This window comes from Pungitius pungitius, chromosome 15 (assembly GCF_949316345.1).
Source record: "Pungitius pungitius chromosome 15, fPunPun2.1, whole genome shotgun sequence".
Lineage (NCBI taxonomy): Eukaryota > Metazoa > Chordata > Actinopteri > Perciformes > Gasterosteidae > Pungitius > Pungitius pungitius.
This window is the reverse complement of record NC_084914.1, coordinates 8,603,720-8,622,575: the sequence shown is the minus strand read 5'-3', so window position 1 is coordinate 8,622,575 and position 18,856 is coordinate 8,603,720. Positions and strand designations below refer to the sequence as shown.

The 18,856-nt window shown below is 44.9% G+C and overlaps 1 protein-coding gene across 1 annotated transcript; it reads right to left on the bottom strand.

Annotated features, from left to right (window-relative positions):
* Window positions 1-1,341: 1,341 nt before the first annotated feature.
* On the bottom strand, window positions 1,342-17,870 carry pkn2a (protein kinase N2a). Its single transcript, XM_062557891.1, has 23 exons — window positions 17,539-17,870; window positions 12,495-12,659; window positions 12,142-12,277; window positions 9,160-9,314; window positions 7,264-7,393; window positions 7,007-7,152; window positions 6,625-6,838; window positions 6,011-6,196; window positions 5,698-5,807; window positions 5,445-5,588; window positions 5,262-5,337; window positions 4,876-5,032; window positions 4,664-4,790; window positions 4,118-4,254; window positions 3,828-3,903; window positions 3,519-3,610; window positions 3,249-3,425; window positions 2,930-2,992; window positions 2,768-2,844; window positions 2,456-2,598; window positions 2,255-2,362; window positions 2,052-2,132; window positions 1,342-1,963 (listed from the first exon to the last, which is right to left on the bottom strand). Exons 1-23 carry the CDS (start codon window positions 17,557-17,559, stop codon window positions 1,760-1,762), a joined length of 2,925 nt encoding a protein of 974 aa, XP_062413875.1. The 5' UTR covers window positions 17,560-17,870; the 3' UTR covers window positions 1,342-1,759.
* Between the last annotated feature and the right edge of the window lie 986 nt (window positions 17,871-18,856).

Sequence of the window (18,856 nt, the reverse complement as noted above, 5' to 3'; positions counted from 1 at the left end):
GTAATGAGTTCATGGTTTGAATTAAACCGGTTTACTGCTGCCATCCATGAAAACTGGAGAGCCGCTGAAACAAATCGAAACTCAACATTATTTAAAAAGTGGAGAAAAGGCAAAATAACAGCAACTCAAGATTACAAATGTTTAATTTGTGCATTATGATGGGCAACTGCAGAAATGCCTTTTTCTTTAGTTGTGTGAGTATTTGTACCATCTATAGTCTTTGTTCTGACAACATGCACAAGTAAATAAAAACTTTGTACAAACTATTTTCATCATTAACACATGTAGATAATTAAAACTATTGAGAAAATTAGTGCTTTCAGCTTAATTGTGTTCATACAGTTTGTATATATAATATACCCTGCCCTCCCCTGAAGTGATTCATGTCAACAGCTCTCCATCATTTGAGTCGGTTTATATATAACATGCAAATTGACTAAAAATAACAGCTAGTTCCTGTCAGCTTGAAAAATGCAACCGAAACTCTGAAGCATTTAAATTGACAGTAGGTTGAAATAACATGTACCCAAAACACCACCTAGGTCTTGTTATGGATTTCTGCACAACGCTTCATTGGGATCAATCAGATTCTTCTTACCACAAGGGGTTTGTCTGCTGCTTCAAGACGGACAGGATTCATTTGGTTTTGATAGCTTTGAACGGCAAAACACTGATGTTTTCACTATGACTGAGGTAACAAGAAAAAGGCTTTCTGGTTCACAACCAGATGTCCATTTAGAAACAAGCCCTTCACTCCCACGAAATAGAAAACATTTGACATCCAACTGAACTCAGCTCTAAAATAATAATTTACTTTATGCTTGATTTTATTGCTCCAAAAGATCCTGGAATACAAAGCGGCAGTTAGATTTTTAGAACTGAGGTCAACTGAAAATCGACACCACTAGAGGGCATCAGACAGAGGAGAATATTAAATATTCATAATTTCTTCTGGCTAACTCATATGTGATTTTCAACAAGAGTAGTGTGTGTTTAACAGCTTAGGTCACATTTAACACTGGACTACTGTTTTATAGTAGAGTATTATTATTACGTGGGTTGTTGTATGCAGACCTGGATGCAAAATGAGAAAGAAAGTGTTAAAACGGTGAACAAAGATCGGGCCCCGAGACAAAAAGGGTGAAGACCCTCTCTTTGATTTCAAGTCAAGAAGCAGCAGTAGTAGTCGAGGTGTCTGTATGGTCGACCGCTCAGTGACAATGCTTTGAGCACTTCAAAATGTACAGTGAGATTAAATGTCCTTAAACCTATGGCGAGGGCTTTTGCAAATAAAGAAAAATAAAATATACGACTGAATATATTCTGTACAGATTTTTAAAAAAAACTGACGACAAGGACACTGAATAACATGGTTGTGATGTTGCTGTCTGCTCAAGAGTTCTTATGAAAAACATTCTCAGTGGTCAGACAATGGACACAACGACCAAGTGTGCAGGAAGGAAGAAGCGCTCCTCGTTCATTCTCCAACAACAGACTTTTTTTCTTCTTGTTTTGTTTAAAAAAAAAAAAACTTCATATAGATTTAAAAAAATAAGTGGGGGTCCTCTAGAGGCTGCTGGACTTTCTTCTCAATGGCACAGAGTTTTGCCTCAAAGGCTCGGGGGAGCCGCCGCACTCGTCGCTCCTCCTCCTCCTCCTCCTCAACATTCTGGGCTTTAAAACTGATGTGAGCTACAGCCATTGCTGTGTTGGTTGGTTGGTTCACAGTGTGTGTGTTTGAGGGTGAAAGTACATGAAGCTAACACCAGTCAGCGATGTAATCAAAGTCAGAGAACATGTGCTGCTCGTCCGAGTTCAGCGGTCGGGGTTCCCTGGGCGGGGTTAAGATGGGAGCCTCTGAGGTAAATTCGTCGTCAAAGTTGCTGACGTCGTTGGCGCCCTGAATGGTCGGCACGAAGGGCGGCTTCACCTTCTTGGCCAACAGTCCGCTCCAATCCATGTTCTGCCGAGAAACACAAGGGGGGTCCCATTAGAAGAGTTTATTTCTTTATTAAAAAATGGATTGTGAAAATGTTGTAGTTGTTTCTTACCCTGAAGAATAGATGTTTCTTCACCTCCTCGGCGTCCTTATCTCCTGCCCCCAGTCGTCTTTCTGGATTCCTTCTCAAAAGCTGCGCAGAGAAGAAGCACATGGCGAGATAGTCAGCCGACGCGCTCGCACACTGAGGGTTAACTGGCCGTTATTGCACGACTTTAGGACCAACTCTCTCTTCCTCAGATTATCAGAACACACCCTCCTCATGATGGAGATGGCCTCGGTCGAGAGGAATCGTGGGTAGCGGACTTCATCGTTGACGATGCTGTCAAACACCTCCTCCTCGTCGTCACCGGGGAAGGGCGACTGAGGACGAGCCAAAATGAAATCCAGAGAAATGCAACACGGCAAAGTCACTGGATGATTGTTCCTTCAATTACAGATCGTTGAAGCACTGACCTCCCCAACAAGCATCTCAAAGATGAGGACACCCAGCCCCCACCAATCCACAGCGCGAGTGTACGACGTTTCGGTCAAAACCTCAGGAGCCAGAAACTCAGGCGTGCCACAAAACGTGCTGGTGCGGTCCTTGAAGCCCATTCCTGAGAGCACACACAGTTTAATAACAGGCCTATCCTCTGAAAACTTTCCCTATATCTGTTTGGAAACAGCCAAATCTGATATGTTGAGCATATTCAGCACAGTTGTTGACATTTTCTAAGTTGTGTGACAGTCGCCGAGCCTTCTGTAGAACGCGGGTCTCCATTTTACCTTCTTTGCAAAGCCCAAAGTCAGCAATCTTGACATAGCCCTCTGTGTCCAGGAGGAGGTTATCCAGCTTCAAATCTCTGCAAATTCAAGAAGATGTTTGAGAACTTATTGCTCTACGCAAAATGTGGCAGTACATTTAGTGACTCTGCTCAAACTCCTTACCTGTACACGATCTTATGGTCATGTAAGAACTGTAATCCCAATACGACGCAGGCTGCATAAAATCTACACGGAAACAAGAGCGGTCGGGATATAAGATCACACAGGTTTTACTGGTTGTAAAGAAAATCAAAAGAGTAAATAGGAAAACAGTATTACACATTTAGAACCAATGGTGTCTGTACTGCTAAATGCAAGGGGAAAATAACGCGTTAATTGACTTCACTATACAAAAATATTGCCAGAAGAACAAGGATGCCAGCCAACCAGGCACATGACACACACCCCTGGTCGGTCCAAATGTGCGGGTTCAGATACTCACACGGCCCTCGGCTCGGAGAACACGTCAGCGTGGATGTGCATCATTAGGTCGCCTCCCGCAGCGTACTCCATGACAAAACAAACATGCTCCTGCGTCTGGAAACACGCAAACAGGTTGACCAGGAACGGGTGGCGGACGCTGTTTACAGCCTCGAAGATCCTCTTCTCGCACATGAGACTGTCAGAGAGAGTGGGAGTGGGTTAGGCCGGCGTTTCCCTTGCCTGTCGCGGTTAAGGGCAAAAAGCCAGAGTGGAAGTTTAGTGCATTTACCTGTCCACCTCATCGCGAGCCACGATGTCTCCTTTCTTCAGCGCTTTGATAGCAAACATCTCTCCTGTGCTTTTGTATTCTGCCAACAACACCTGGGGAGGGGAAGCAGAGGCAAGTTTCAGCTTCTGGAACAGGAACTGGAATTAATAAACTTATTTTAACTATTGGCCACGCAAAACAAGAGGCTCTAGGAAATCTGAAATAGCATTTTCTTTTACTACTTCCTGGCATTTGTTTTTAAAATACAATCAATGAGGGAAAATAAGATTTGAGTTGCAGCCTCCGGTTGGGTGATCAAATGAGACGAACCTTTCCAAAGTGACCACGTCCGAGGACCGCCACACATTTGAAGTCTTGGAGGCTGAAGTGGAACGGATCTTCTTCCCTGCAAAATAATCATTGTTAGTATCCTTTGGGAATTATTGTAGAGATGACTCAAAGCAAGGGGGCAGTGTTTACACCTGCGTGTCATAACAGTAGGTCTAAGCAGATGGTGTCAAAAAGTATTAACTGTGATACACCCTGTTTAAATAAAATATCTAACAGTCTCTCTCTTTATCTGAAATCTACTTGAAGGTTTAAAAAGGTTGCTCTGCTACCTTATTTCCGAGCCTTTGGGGATGGCGATGAGCTCCAGGTCCGGCTGCTGCATCTCCTGCTCCAGCAGTCCGTCCTGGTCCGGCTTCACCGCCATGCTGTTCCTCTTGTTCAAGAAGTCAAAGGAGGCGAGCGCATCCTGCAGAGAGGGAACCCAAAGCACAAGGACACAAAATGAAAATAATTATTTATTACGTGAAAATAACAACTGCATCTTTTGTTTCTCAATAATGAACATGACACACTTTGATGATCACTAGAGCAAGAACTGACTATTATTCTGCAGGGGCACAGAAATAATGGAAAACAATGATCTTTTCTCTGATTACATTAATTACACATACCGCTATATAGTTAAGTCTCAATAATGCTGTGTCTTTTAAACCGCGGTGTGCTTCTATGGTTATGGATGATGCTCAGAAGGGACAAATTTGGCTGCCATTGTATTTAATTAGAAGATAGCATTAAAAAATGGTGTATTGTTGGGTTTCATTCTAGAACTAACTTTATGAATACCTCCGACATAAGCAATTCCTAGACCATGGTACCTGTTCCTCCTCTTTGTCCGGCAGCTTGTCCTGGACCAGCGGTTCTCGGATGTCGTCGGGTGCCGTGTAGTGTTTGGGTCCTGGGGTCGGCTCTTTGTCAAAGTCCAGCTTGGTCACCAGTGGGTCACTGTGAAATAGCAGCAGTACTTGACTAGTTTGTTTTGGTGCGAGTCGTTAATTGGTTTGGAGTGACCAGGTTAGTCCGTTAGTACCTGCAGGGCGTCGGTGAACCGGGGAGGCTGCTCTGCCCGGACTCTGCCGCCTGCGGGCTGAAGGAGTTGGTGCTGACTGTCGGTATGGCTCTTCTCACCAGGCGGCCCCAGGTGGCGATGTTGATGTTCATCTGAGGGGCTCGCAGGAAGGTTTTACCTGGTAAAGAGCGAAGAGGCGATGACGCATGTAAAGGATGGAGAGATGCAGAGAATAAGGGACACATGGCAATATTACAAAGAAATCTTTCATTTCCCATGTAAATTAATAAGAGATGTATACTATAAAACCTTCCAAACTAATTCAATAGTTAAAACAAAGTGTAGGCTTCCACGCCCAAATCACAAAAAAACCCCACCTAAAATAAGTGAGGTGAGTGAAGACTCACCTTGCTGCTTCGAGAAAATCTTCTTTTGTCTTTGCAACTTTGGCCGTCTCTCAATGACGGGATTGAAAAAAGTCACCTGTACAACAGAATTAAAAAAAAGTAAACAGCACAGAAACATCACGCACATTAGGAAGAGTCCTTTGTAGGCACACACAACCCGTGTGTATTGGAGTGTTTGAGCACCTCAGCAAACAGCATCCCCTGGGGCTCCAGGTACAGACACATCCCGTGACGCTGGTTGTCCAGGAAGTCCTCCAGTCGCAGGAACTTGACGGCGCAGAGCGAACGCCAGTCGCGCCAGTACACCGAGATCTCCAGCTCACGGGACTACAGGACACACACAAGCTCATGTGAAGCGGCCCAAACGAGTTGTTCAAACACGACGCTGAGTCAACAGCACAGGTGAGGGTCGAGGGCAGAGAGGTGTGTGTCTTACCCGGTCCAGCTCCAATGTAAACTTCTGGTCCCAGGCCTGGTTACTGACCGACCTCCAGCTCGTTTGGCCGACCACCGTGTTGTCCAGCTTTAACACGGCGCTGATCTCATCTGAGGAAACATACACCGCGCGTTATTTATTAACCACGGATCTATTAATTCCACCCTGAGCATGACAGGAATTCAGTTGGTATTACAGACGAGGCATTTCCCTACTAAAGCGGCCATCATGATCCGGCTGCGGTTCATTTATTGTAGGTCTCAGAGCTGCTTTTCACCCTGTTCATCTTCCCGACCGGTCCCGATTTACTCACTGGAGAGCTCCTCGCTCTTCGTCAGGTTCCGTGAGCTCACGCCGCGGTTCCGGTTCGCTCGGCTGATGAAGGACGAGCGCGTCTCGCTGGGGCTCCAGCCGGGCAGCGGGACAAATGCAGCTTTGGAACGACCGGGCACGTTCTCCAGAAGGTCCTGACAGCCCATGAGCCTCACGTCCAATGTGCCTGCAAGTGAGGTGGGAAGATTCACATACCTGTAGCACACATTCAGACTCGTACCATAACTCAACATATTTGAAAAAAATGTATCAAAGTGAAAGTAGTAATAAGAAGTGAACTGTCTCTTTAAATCTACTAACTGGTAGGGAGAGAGGGTTCATCATCACAGCAAACAACAAGGATGTGTCTTGTTAAATCAAAACACAACATGGACATCAAGACGCAAGAATAGCTGATGCAAATTAGTTTTATTGTACCCTGAAGGAAATATCCATAAGAAATATTGACTGAAACTAATAGACATACCAAGTTCTATTAGCCACATTTTTTTCACGGTTTGGTGGTTAAGAAGAAGAGGATGATGCTGGACGAACACAAACGTTTTATTACCTCAAAGGATCAGTGTGCTACCAATAACCATGACGTCCAGTTACCTGTGAGGGCAGCTGGCTTGGTCACCGTGCTGTACTGGTTCTGCGTGGCAATGATGCTGGATCTGGGGCTGAGGACCGGCGAGGACAACAGGGACAACTCCTCCACGATGCTGCTGCTGCGAGGGTGGTTTTTAGGCAACTCGTTGAGGCGTTGCTCCAAGGAATACCGCAGGAGGTCGAGCTTCTGACTGGACTCATTGAAACGAGCCTGGGCCTGGAGGTGGAAAGGAGGGAGGTGCGCACACAGGAAGTACAGAAGGGCGGGAGGCAATAGAGAAGGGTAGAAAGAAACACCAATCATAAGTGCCGCTCTACAACTCAAGGGGGAAGATGATGTGAATTTGACACAGTACACCCGCACACATGCAAACACAAACTCTACCTCTGAATGGGCTTTCTTCTCTGTAACCTTTCCGGTGCCCAGGAGTTTCATGACGTTCTTGGCTCCCTCCGCCACGGCGGACTCTATCTTGGCGTGGTGACACAGCTCCTCCACCCGAAGGTCCAGCGGGCTGATGATGGGCTTGTCTGGAGGACAAGAAAGAAAAGGATCCTCTCTTTTAGACGCTCGGAAGACCATGCTATAATCTGCGCAGGCCAACTGCTGACATCGATCAGTGGGTGCAAGCGAAGGCTCACCCATCACATCGTTGTTATCGAAGCTCAGCTCGCTAGCCTGGCTGGCCTTGAGGATCTGCATCCTGATGAACTCTATCTTGGTCTTGCTGTCTTGAAGCATCTGCTGTGCGGTCGCTAGCAACTTACGATCCTAAGGACGAAAAAAATCAAACTGTCTGTTGGTGGGGGAAATGGCACATGATAAAAACATTCATTGTTAAATAGTAACGCTGGAATCAAAACGTTTTAGTGTATTTTTAATAAAAAATAGATAACTGGATCTCAGCACAGCATCCCTCACCCCTTATTGTGTTTAGAGCAAGTAACACAAACAGCCAAGATGCCAGATCATGCCCTTAATTGGAGCCAAAGAATGGGTGACAACATGGAAAATGGTATTTATCAAAAAAGAAAGAAGTTTAAATCCTGGTTGTTGCGCAGGAAAGACCTCTGTCCAGCAGGCATTTCCTCTCTGACATCAGAACTATTTCCAGCTGGAAAGCTCCGTCTGTCTGACCGGGCAGGTCACAGTGTTTTGTAAGCGACCTCCTCCGGCCAAACAGAAGCACCTTCTGGACGCCGGGATCATGTGGCAGAACTGTACTACAGCCCTAAACTCTGCAGCTACACCGCTCTACTCACATCAACAAAGAGCGACAACCTTTGAGTTATTGAGCAGATTTAAAGGACTTATGTTCATCAGTAATTAGATATGACATGACTCAAGTTAAACATCACAATTTATTTTTAGAAATGTAATTGTAACCCTTCTTGAGTCTTTCCAAAATAGTCTTCTCGTTAATTTAGAACCGGTCATCTTGGCGCACATTTCCCATTAGAGGAAAGTTATAGATGTGGGAGCACGGTGCAGGTTATGTTCCAGGCTTCGATTCAATAATCTCATCCAACTGTCCATGAATGTCACTATTTCTTCAAACGGAGTGTCGTTCTTTGAATTACATCACTGCCAAAGTAGAGACTCACTACTGAAACCCAACACCATACTGAACCGTCTACTACAGAGTGGCTTAAATTGTTACTGAGAAAGGACACATGAGCCAAGATTAGCGGCCCTCAGTGCTCCAGCTGTTGTTATTGGTTTGGTAACGTACACACCAGCTCCCAGCTAAATCACAGTCCTCCCCACTCTGTGCATTAGAGGAGAGCTTTGTGAACAAACAACGGCGCATGTGACACACAGGATGTGTCAGCACGCTCTCATGTTTCCTCCTCCCCTACAGCAAAGCTGTAAAAGCAGACCAACATGGCTCACCCGGCCCGGTTGTCCAAATGGGAGCCTTTAATATCACAGAGACTCTAATGAGAACTAAATAAATAATCATTGCGATTATTACGAGGCCCGTGAGCATTTCATGGCTGGTAGCTTCCATGAATTTTGCTACATTGTTTTTTTTGTGTTCAGCCTTAATGCCATATGACAGAATACATTCATCATCCTCTGAAACGCAACCGTGGGGGAAATCCATTGAATGCAGTAGACTTTGAGTCAAGCGACAGCCCCAAAAGACCAGACGGACCTGCTGGACCAAACCACAGAGCAGAGGAGTGATGGAAGATAAGCTAAGATAAGACGTCAGGCTCCCATCAGAGAAAACATCATGGTTTATTATCAGCCATGACCAGTTATGATTGCATACTCACCAAAGAGGTCTTTTCTAAACTGAATGATTTTTCAATCCGATAACTGTACTATTCAATCTTTTTGTGGCCAACGTTAAGGTTTGTTCAACACCTTTGTTGTTGTCAGACTGCTAGTGTTTCTCGCCAAATTGTGTTTCAGTGGTGATGTCACAGTGTAGGCAAAAATATGTTGCTTAATGAGGCAGTGATTATGCTGAACATGCAGCACAACGGCTGCGTCCACGTCGCAGCGAACACTCTCGCTGTGAAGCATACCTTGGAGGGCCCGTTGGAGTACATCAGAATCATGTTCTCTGCACCCTGCTTGACCTTGAGCTCAATATCGTTCTGTCTTTTCAGTGCGGCGAGGCGGCTGCTGCTGGTGCACATTCTCGCCTCACTGTTGGGCGTGTCTGGGGTCAAAGGGCATTCTAGGGAAAGGCAAAAACAAAAAGTACACGTTTTGACTTATTGGCCCGGATACGTCATTTTGTATGTGCCAACAGAACCAGTCACTTACTATAAATAGCACCAAACAAAGCATGTGCTATTTTTTTAACTGTCACTTTGAATTTCAAAAGTCCTGCGGCACTAATGACTTGAGTAGTCACATGATGGTTCCAGAAAGGTCTACTGTTGATAAAAAGCTACGGTTTGGACTACACAAGCCAATGATGTTAACATTTGGAGAATTTCAGCATCTCTATTCCAAGTCATGGAAAAAACAATCAAGTGTTGACCTGCTGTGTGGCTATACTTATAACTTATGACACCAATACCTGGAAAACAATGTACATTTCAAACTTTGAATAGAAACCCACTCATTGACTTTGCAGTGTGCATTCGCACACACATAAAGAGAAAATCAAAATAAATTTCTTCTCTCCCCAGTGCTGGACCACAGTTCCGAGAGATGAGCTCACTATTTCTTTTTTCGGTCGTGTCTGGACTCGAAAAGGTGTAAAGACAACCCCTCCCTCGGCTAATCACTGCGGGACAGAGCAAAACACAGTTTCACACAGGTGAAGTGGGCAAAAAAACCTGCCTAACTTCTCCTGACTTGACATGCAAATTCAGTTCCAGTTTGTATGGCGCCATGAAGCAACTGCTCTTTGAAAGGCAAAGAGCACATGCCGCATCCGGAACCAAGACAGGCGTTTTCTTACCAGGACTCACTTAATAGCAGGTCCACTTTACTCAAAGCAATTCAGCTCAATTCTCATCTTAATTTTTAAAGTCCAATGAGAAGAAAAAGCAAGTCACATGACAAAGACTTCAAGCAGAAATTAGGTAACAAGAAAACACTGAGGACATAAAGACTCTCATCTAAACCACACATGTGTAGAAAAGCCTGTGGAGCGACGTGAGGGATTCAAAGGGAGTTAAACTAACTGCGTTTACAGGATCCACATTTCTTATTCAAGAGTCCGTAGCGTCTCAGTGATGCATTACGTGAGCGTCATGGGAAGGTTGTTATTGAAAAAGACAAAAGGCCCTCTAGGAAGCACACGTGTCTACGTTTGGGGGTGGGGGGTTTCCTCTCTGCGTGTAGGGGGCGTGGCTTGGATGAGGCCATATTGACCCAAGGACTCCCCCCCCGCCCCCCTATCGCTTTTCTCAGCAGTTCAGCCCACACTGGGCCAGAGGACAAGACAGTGAGCTACTGAATAGCTGCGGGGCTGATGTCACCGCTGGACAGCTGACAAGGGGAACCCTCCCTCCGACTAAAACCATCTGAATCCGATGAGAAGGCAACGAGGAACATGCCAACAGCACTCAGCAATTGCATCCTGGTTTGGACAGAGGAGCAGATAACTGATGGATGGGTGTTTTGCCATTTGAGAAGATACGTAATAACTGGAAGGAAAACCAACTGTATTTTTAAACCAGTGATAGGGATACAGCGATCCATTACAAAAAAAGAAAAAAGAAAATCCAGTCTACAAAGTATTAGACATAGAAAGTAATCAGCCCCTTTGTCGCGGAACACAATCAAGCTTTGAGTCCGAATGCCCAATATCTGATCGGGCTCCTGCAATGTGACCCACTGATCTTGGTGCAAGTGCCCTTATGAGTGAGATCATGTGACAGAGGGGCCGGGGACCCTGCATCAGAGCCGCCGCCGGCAGACAGCACGTTGGGAGCGAGTCGGTCCATTTGTGGCCTCCGCTGAGTGGCGGAGCATAACCAGAAGCCCCCTCAGACTTTCTTCTGGAACAAAAACACATTCTAGCGGCTCGCAGAGGCCAAACGACTCCTTCCTACTAGTTGGGGAAACCATTACCTCCTCTCGCTGAGCCGGGCCGGGCCGAGCAGCCCTCGGTCGCGCTCCATCATTCAGCAATAGACAGCGACATTCCGCTGACGTCGCGTCACTTAAAAAGAAAGCCCTCGTTCATCAAATCGAGAGTCAGCGAGATGGACTAAATTTGTTCCCACTTAAGATAACCCTTAACCAGGATGACCTCGCTCCTACCCCAGCCCCCCAGCCCCTCGGACTCCTTCCTATTGTCAACTGAACCGGGGCGGATGTGATGGCACCAGGCAGACAAACACCATTCCCTCTCTTCCTGAATTCCCCCAGACACCCTCCAACAACTAATGCTGCATAAGGCAACTACTGTAACAAAACTACATAATGCTGCGGGTGACTCGCTGCAAGTTCCATTGTTGTTGACGAGTGCACAGGAGCAGGCTTTCAGCGGCCTCGGAGGGGAACAATCGGCGGCTCATTGTAACCGTCGGTGGAATGTGGAATGCAACAATGTCAGCCGCTGGAGAGTGAGTCACCTCCGAACACTCAATGCTCGGTGTGTTGATAAAGGAGTTGTTCTGACACAACACTGACAAAACTATTTACTCAGCGATACTTTGTATTTACAAAAAAAGAAAGAAAAAAAAAACTGGGAGGGAACGAGATGATGACAATGTTTGGATGAGAAGTTGCTGCTTGGACACTTGGAGAAAGTAAATTTATCAGATGTAGCAGAAAACCTGCCATTGCAAATCAAATAAACTGTTAACCTGCTTTTTTATGTCAGAAAATATACAGATGAAATAAAATAGAGAACGAATTGCAACTAATTTACTGTTTGAGCTTTAATTTGATCAATATGTAACTAACGCTACTAACCTTAATTCAAGGATTAGATACAAGGCTTAAAGATCGGTGTCAAAGAGCACAACTACAACCAAGATGTCCTTAGTAACTGTCCTTATTACTTGGTCACTGTTATCATGTCAGTTTTCTGTCGTTACCTAGCAGTTCCTCAGGGTCTTTGACCACTATGTGGGCGTTGAGCTCCTGCAGCTCCTGGTGAAGCTCCTCAACCTTCTTGTTAGACTTTTTCAGCATGTTGTCAACATAAGCCAGGCTCTTCTTGTCCGTTGTTACCTGAGAGGAAACAAGAGTGTCAATTCATCAATGAAGGCTTGAATAAAAATGGAACATTTTCTTAAGAATGTCAGTATACCAGTAATGGGAGTACTTTTCAGATGGAGTAAATGCTTTTGAAACATCTTTGATTTTGAAGTTTGACCTCCATCTATGAGATGGTACATGAGGACCGCTTTGAGAGGAAGACTCTCCACCACGTATTCAGTGACTTTACCTTTCGGAGATTCTCTGCGCCTTCTTTGATCTTCAGCTCCTTCCGGATCTCCCGTCGGATCTGCTCCTTGATCTCATCGAGCTTCTGTTGCACCATCGTGTCGGACAGGTCCAGGTTGTGTCCCAGACCGAGTCGCTCCGCCACCAGCTGGCCCCTGGCATCCCCCTGAAAGAGGACGGCAGAAGGGGGGGGAGCGGGGTAATATATATGAGATGAGATGAAGATGTGGAATGTATTTAGGAGGAAATCAGCAAGGGAGGGAGAGAAGGAAGAGGCAAACGGGGAAATAGAGAAAGAGGAGGAGAGGACCGACAGGTCAGTGACTCCGTCAATAAGGAACCGAATTATTTGAGCAACAACTGATCAGCAGGAAGTATCAATATAAACCGCAGCACCCAACAACAGTATTTCAGAAACGCTGCAACAAAAGTATGACGCTTTCACAACTTAGATGCACTGACAATATACTGTTCGAAAAGGAGATTTAACCGTGTTCGGGGTACGGGGTCAGCCCCCACGTGGTAGAGGGAACTGAAGCTAACCGCGGCACACAGTGATTTCACTGCTGTCGTCAGTCACCATTGCTTTGCATTCTCAAAGCAGTCACCTTCACTAAAGAGGGATTAGAGATCACTTCCCGAATGGCTTCAGCTTTAAAGTTCAGCATGGTTACAATGGCGCATTGGTTGTAATCCACTGTTTGATCACAGAATATGAACATGCACCCATTCGGTTCGCAAATATGCTGTTGGAGAATAATTATAATAATAATAATAATACTTTTATTTGAGTGACACGGTCCGCTCTATGGAACCATAACATTTCTCCCTATGAGTCGCCACAGCTTAATCCAAATTGCAAACCCAAACAGAGCTCGGCCTCCTGTCGCTACCATAATAATAATAATTTCTCAGATATATATTTTTTCAACATCGGTTACCTTTTATATTTCAGAGGAATCCTTGTGTAAAGAGCAGTTACTTAATTCAACTTATGCAGACAAAATACAGACACAATAAAAAGGAGATGAAAAAGAACACTGGAAGCCTCCTAGCACACCTAAATTTATATATTTAAATGCAATGCAATTAGCCTCGGTTTAGAGGGCTACTGTAAAAGAGAAATCGCTTGAGGTGAGGACAGTAAAAAGAGGGATGAAGTCGGCAAGACATAACACCTAGGTTCAAGTTGTCCTCCTGCTTTACCTGAATATCATCGGTGTCAGCCAACTCCATCTCTAGATCAGTTGAGCCGACCCGTCCTCGCATGTTCTGCTGACCAGCACTAACCATCATCACATGACCTCCACACAAGTTCTGTTAGGTGAAACAATATCCTCCTCCACAAAAGGTTAGGCTGCAGGTTGGCTGGCAGAGGGCTCTGTCCAACCCCCCCTCCACCCCCGACTCCTTCACTCCGCTGGTATCCAATTTTCTACTGCTCCCTCATTCTGCTCTCCCTTTCTCACAGGGACCGTCACAGGGAAGATAAACCGTCTGAGCAGCAGCAGCCAAATCCCTCTTAGCTTCTAACTCTCTGAGGTCAGAGCAGCCCAGAACGGGACCTAATCTCACGCCGGGGAGAGGGCTGCGTCTAAAATTAACCCGCGTCAAAAACATAACACTGGCTGGCTATTGTGGCCTGCCCCCCCACCCCCCACAATAGGACATATTTCACCCGGAAAAAGCAATTCTTTTTGGTGGCTACCGGCTCAGTGAGCATCTGGGTTACCTCCGATGAAAGCTTCTCTATGGAAGACTCCATCTAGGAATAAATCCTGAGTGGATATACAGGATTTCCATGGGCACAGGTGAAACTGCTCTGCTCTCCTCCATTAGGTGCTCATTTCAGAGGAAACTATATTTAACATATCATGGACCGGAGGCTGCTTGATGCTTCACAGGTAAAATAGAAGTCACAACTCCCAGAGGTGGAAGAATGGCCTGTGTGTGGTGGTTGTGGGGGGGGGGTTGTTAGCTCTCTTCTTCAGCTCACTGCTTGTTTGTACTGTGGCTGTGTTTGCCCAACGCGGTATAAGGACACCCTGAAGAGCCTATTTTACGGCGCAACAATGCAAGGAAATCCACGAAAGGCCGATCAGATAAGGCTGAAATAAATCAGCTAGTAGACCCACAGGGTCTGTGTTTTAATTTGAGATCAAACACAAATATTACAGCCAAAGAAGGAAGGCAGGGGCTTATTTTCAGGAATGGTTTCACCTCGTTTCTCCTTAACTGCAGTACTTCCTTGAGTTGCTCATTTACCTGCATGGCCCTTATCATTTCTTACCATTTAAAATGCATTGCTGTATCAGTGGAATGACGCCACACCTGAACTCCAGAGTTATTCAGTTCAAAGAGAAAAAAAGCAATTTTAAACAAATGTTTCCCTCTCAGAGCACAATGCATACACTTTGTGATGGATTGAGGGAACTTGTTCTCGTCACTGTGGCTCTGCTTGCTGCTCTGTGGTTTGTTAAAGGCTCAAAGCAAATGAAAAGCAGACATGCTGTGTTCATTATTACACCAAGGTTCTTCATTTCATAGGCAAGGAAAATGAAGATTATTCATGTCCACAAAACAAAAACAAACTAAAGCTAGGACCTTCATTATACAAATAGGAAAAATGTAACTTGTTGGAAAGCGATTTTAGTGCTGAAGACATGAAAGTAAACGGCGAGGTAAAAGCAAACATTAGGTCTGAGCCTCGAGTGTAAGCAGGTTAACTTGCTCTTTAAGCCCGAAAGCTGCAAGTGCAACAAAAAGAGCTCCATTCAAACAATAGGACAATGGAAAAGTTGACGCCACTATTCAGGCTTGTGCTTAAAAAGCCATGTCCTCGCCATATCTGCACGAGGCTTATCTCAAACCTACAACCTGACACCCGGCTGTCTTTCCTCACAGCTGGCTGCAGAGCACTGGCCACCTTCTGGTGCTTTGCTGCCACCAGAAATAGCAACAGGGGCTAATAAACACGGATCCTACAAACGCAGCCTTCACACGAGCCCTACACATGTCCCATGTCAAGGCAAACTTTAGGTAGTGTCCTGCACTTCAGGTCAGTGTTAATGGTCATTTCGGTGTGTCCAGAAGGACAACAGGCACCAAAGCACCGGTTCCTCCGCTGGCTGGTTTCACTACATATAGACCAAGAATTACTTTCAGATTCTATCCAAAATGCGCTACAATCCCAATAGGTAATACAACATAGGGCTGGGTTTGTGTTATTATGCGTTATCGGTAGAAGCTGTTACATGCTGGGGGAAAAACCTTGCACCTCAAATTAATTTGATTTACAAGTTACCTTGAATTATTATTAAACCGTGATCAGCTCTTGGGCTGTAAATATTTTTGGGTAGGTAAGTTTGTCTTTGCTTTGCGCAGCGTACTCAGTGGTACGATTGAATTGGTTAAACTGATTTTTAAATCCATACGTTAAGCTGATATTCCAACAGAGCTCAACCCACACAAACCTCCTATTTCTGTTTAGGAAGAAACTTTTACAAATAGTTCAGCTTGTTACAGGAATCATTGTGCACTGGACACTAAAAAGGGAACTGTTCCAACTCAGATCTGCAAACATTTTGATGGGAAGCTTCAGTTTATTCTATTGTTTTTTGTACTGGTTTTTGGCTCTTTTTTCCTCTTCAATTGTTGGTCTGGTCGAACCTTTGGCGGTTTCCTATTGTTTGTAAACATCCTTTTCTCCAAGCTTAAAGCCTGAAAGATAAGAAACAATATGCAGTAGTCCACTGACAAATCTGACTAACAGATCAAACTTTTGGGCGGGCGACCACAAACTTTTAATTTACTAACAGCTAACTCGCATGCAGCGTTTGCAACATCAATCACGACCAGCCACCTAGGATGGTTAAATCGCACGTGTTACTTTACATCACCTAGTCTGGCTTATTTATAAACTGTACCAATGTGATCAAAAGTAAAAAATACATCTTTCTCTATGTCCGTCTTCATAGCATAGAGGACAGATGTGGCACAGAGCTGTTCTGCAAGCAGCTTACGTCTTTCATTGTCTGACTGATGAATTAAATTCAATACACCCGACGCAAAATAATTGTGCTTAAGTTTACTGAGCCAACACCTGTTGCGTCAACAGTCACAGGCTTTGTGGCTGTAGATCTTGTTCCCTCCCCGTGAAGATGAGTGAAGCTGTGGGTTATCAGCCCTGACATGCATACGGTTTTGGGGAAGATATCGCTAAAGCTACGGCTAGACTGCACTTCCAAAAGGGATCAGATGAAGTTATGGATAAGCTGTAGGTCTTGGACAATGTTGTTTTTGTCAGAATGACTTATTTCAGGTCTGACGTCACTCAAGTGAAACCACATTAGTCAATGAGTCACGACTGTTGGTGGAGAATAATGCAGCATGATGTGCCTTTATGTACTTAGCTAACGTTAGTCCTTATTCGAAATATAAAAGGTGATCATTTGTATGTTAGAGAAAACATTTTCGGACTTGTGTTGGATTGATAGTTTTCTAACTTCATCCGGTCTGTAACGATCTCACTAACTTAAAAGCCAAGGAAACCAGCACTTTATATAACAGATTATGATTTTAACGGCATTCATGTGGCGCATAAACGTATGAAAAATATGACGTCATCCTTAACAGACATGTAACCACACAGGACACTAACGTTGTATATTTTCCCAAAACGTTAGCTGTAAAATGAACGTCCAACTACCACCGTTTAGTTTGATCCACAGCGACACAAACGTCATTACGTTTTAGGTGTAGCCGTTACACGAATTAACAGCGCAGCACACGCCACCAAAATACCGGTTTAAAACTTGGATATTTCAGGATAAATAACTTTGGATAATTGTTTCCCAGGCCTCGATCCATGGATAATTCCCAGAAAACTCTTTGGGGTCTTTCGTTAGCACGGCCCCACGCCACGGACACAGCACCGAGGACTCACGGCGACTCAACTTCTCCCAAATAACGCTGTTTACTAACTTAGGGCTGAGCCTCTGGGGCAAGTTTGCGCACTTTTCGCAACAGTTGTCAACTTTTCCTACCTGCACGGAATCGGCGGCCATCTTGGTTTTCGCCTTTGAATCAAATCCTACGGGGAGAGAGGAGGGGAGGTGGAACTCCCAAAAAAAACTCAGCCTCGTTTCAAGTTTCCCTCTCCGGCGACGAGGAAGAAAAAAAAAAATAAAGTGTTTATTTGGACCAAATCATCGGTCCTCCCGGGTACACCGGGCTCCCCGTGTCGTCTTCACACTTCATTGACGCGACCACGCCGTCCTAGAGTGGCTCCTGGAGGGCGGACTGGTGTGTTCATGGATACGGAATGAAAAAATAAAAAAAAAAGATCCGTCAGGCGTAAATCTGTCCCAGTGCAGCTCGGAGAAAAGAGGCGGTGGTTTTGAGTGGAAGCGTTCCGCCCAGAGGAGCTGTTCTCCGCCCGGACGGTTAGCTCACACGTGACTAAACTTCATTCAGCCTGGCCTACCCTTCCATGCCATGCAAGTATACATTTAAAGCATTTTCAAATAATACATCCTTTGGTATATTTCATGATAGATGGAAAACTTAAACTTAAATGTGTGCTATTTCATTAGCGGACCATGTCGGTCTAATACAGTACAGAGGTATGACCATTTAAAAGAACAGTATCTAAAGTAAAATCACCCCATGCTTAGTGGCTTACGCGGTTATTCTAATTTTAATTGGCTTGAAAACAGGTCTCTCAGTGAAGGTGGATATAACTTATATTTACAAAGTAAATACTGATAGGTATCAACAACGACTGTAACAGAAACAAATTTCCCTCTGAGATGTATTCAAGTAGAAGTGGCATTACATGTCACTGCTGTACTCAAAAAGAGTGAAGGTGGCTCCAAATTGTTCTAGAATATGTTCCTTGAATAAGCTGTGAAAGATAATCGATCATTAAAATCAAAAGAACCATATAGGTGATGTAAAAACTGCTATATCATGTCTTCTATGTCACATTTCCTGTTTGAGCGGCTCGAGCCAAGTAGATGAGGAGCAGCCGCTGTGAAGAAATCATTCTGTGGACAATCGAGGAACTCTTCTCCATTGGGCTGGTGCATGACATGTCACACCTCAGTAAGTGCTGCAATACGTAATCCTCGGGTACACAGTCATCACAGGCCATGCGTCTCAGAGACTGGGCAGTCTCTGTGCTTATGGGGTGTTCTCCTATTTGGTGGCGGGCACAACAATGCTGGCTCCTTACTCAACATCTAAGTATTGTCCACTTAGTACAAATGGCCGAGGCCTCGTTGTGTCGACTGATGAATTATGTGTTCCAATTGAAATCTCTCCAGTGACACTGTCCCGAGGTGGACTGAGGACAGGTGCTTG

What these genes read in the sequence shown, in the direction of transcription:
- pkn2a (XM_062557891.1), bottom strand. Translation starts at nt 17,559, where the DNA reads ATGGCCGCCGATTCCGTGCAG. An exon ending in GATTTTCTCGAAGCAGCAAG is followed by an intron (nt 5,033 to 5,261) that starts GTGAGTCTTCAC and finishes GCTCTTTACCAG; the next exon opens with GTAAAACCTTCCTGCGAGCC. An exon ending in TTGAGATGCTTGTTGGGGAG is followed by an intron (nt 2,363 to 2,455) that starts GTCAGTGCTTCA and finishes GCTCGTCCTCAG; the next exon opens with TCGCCCTTCCCCGGTGACGA.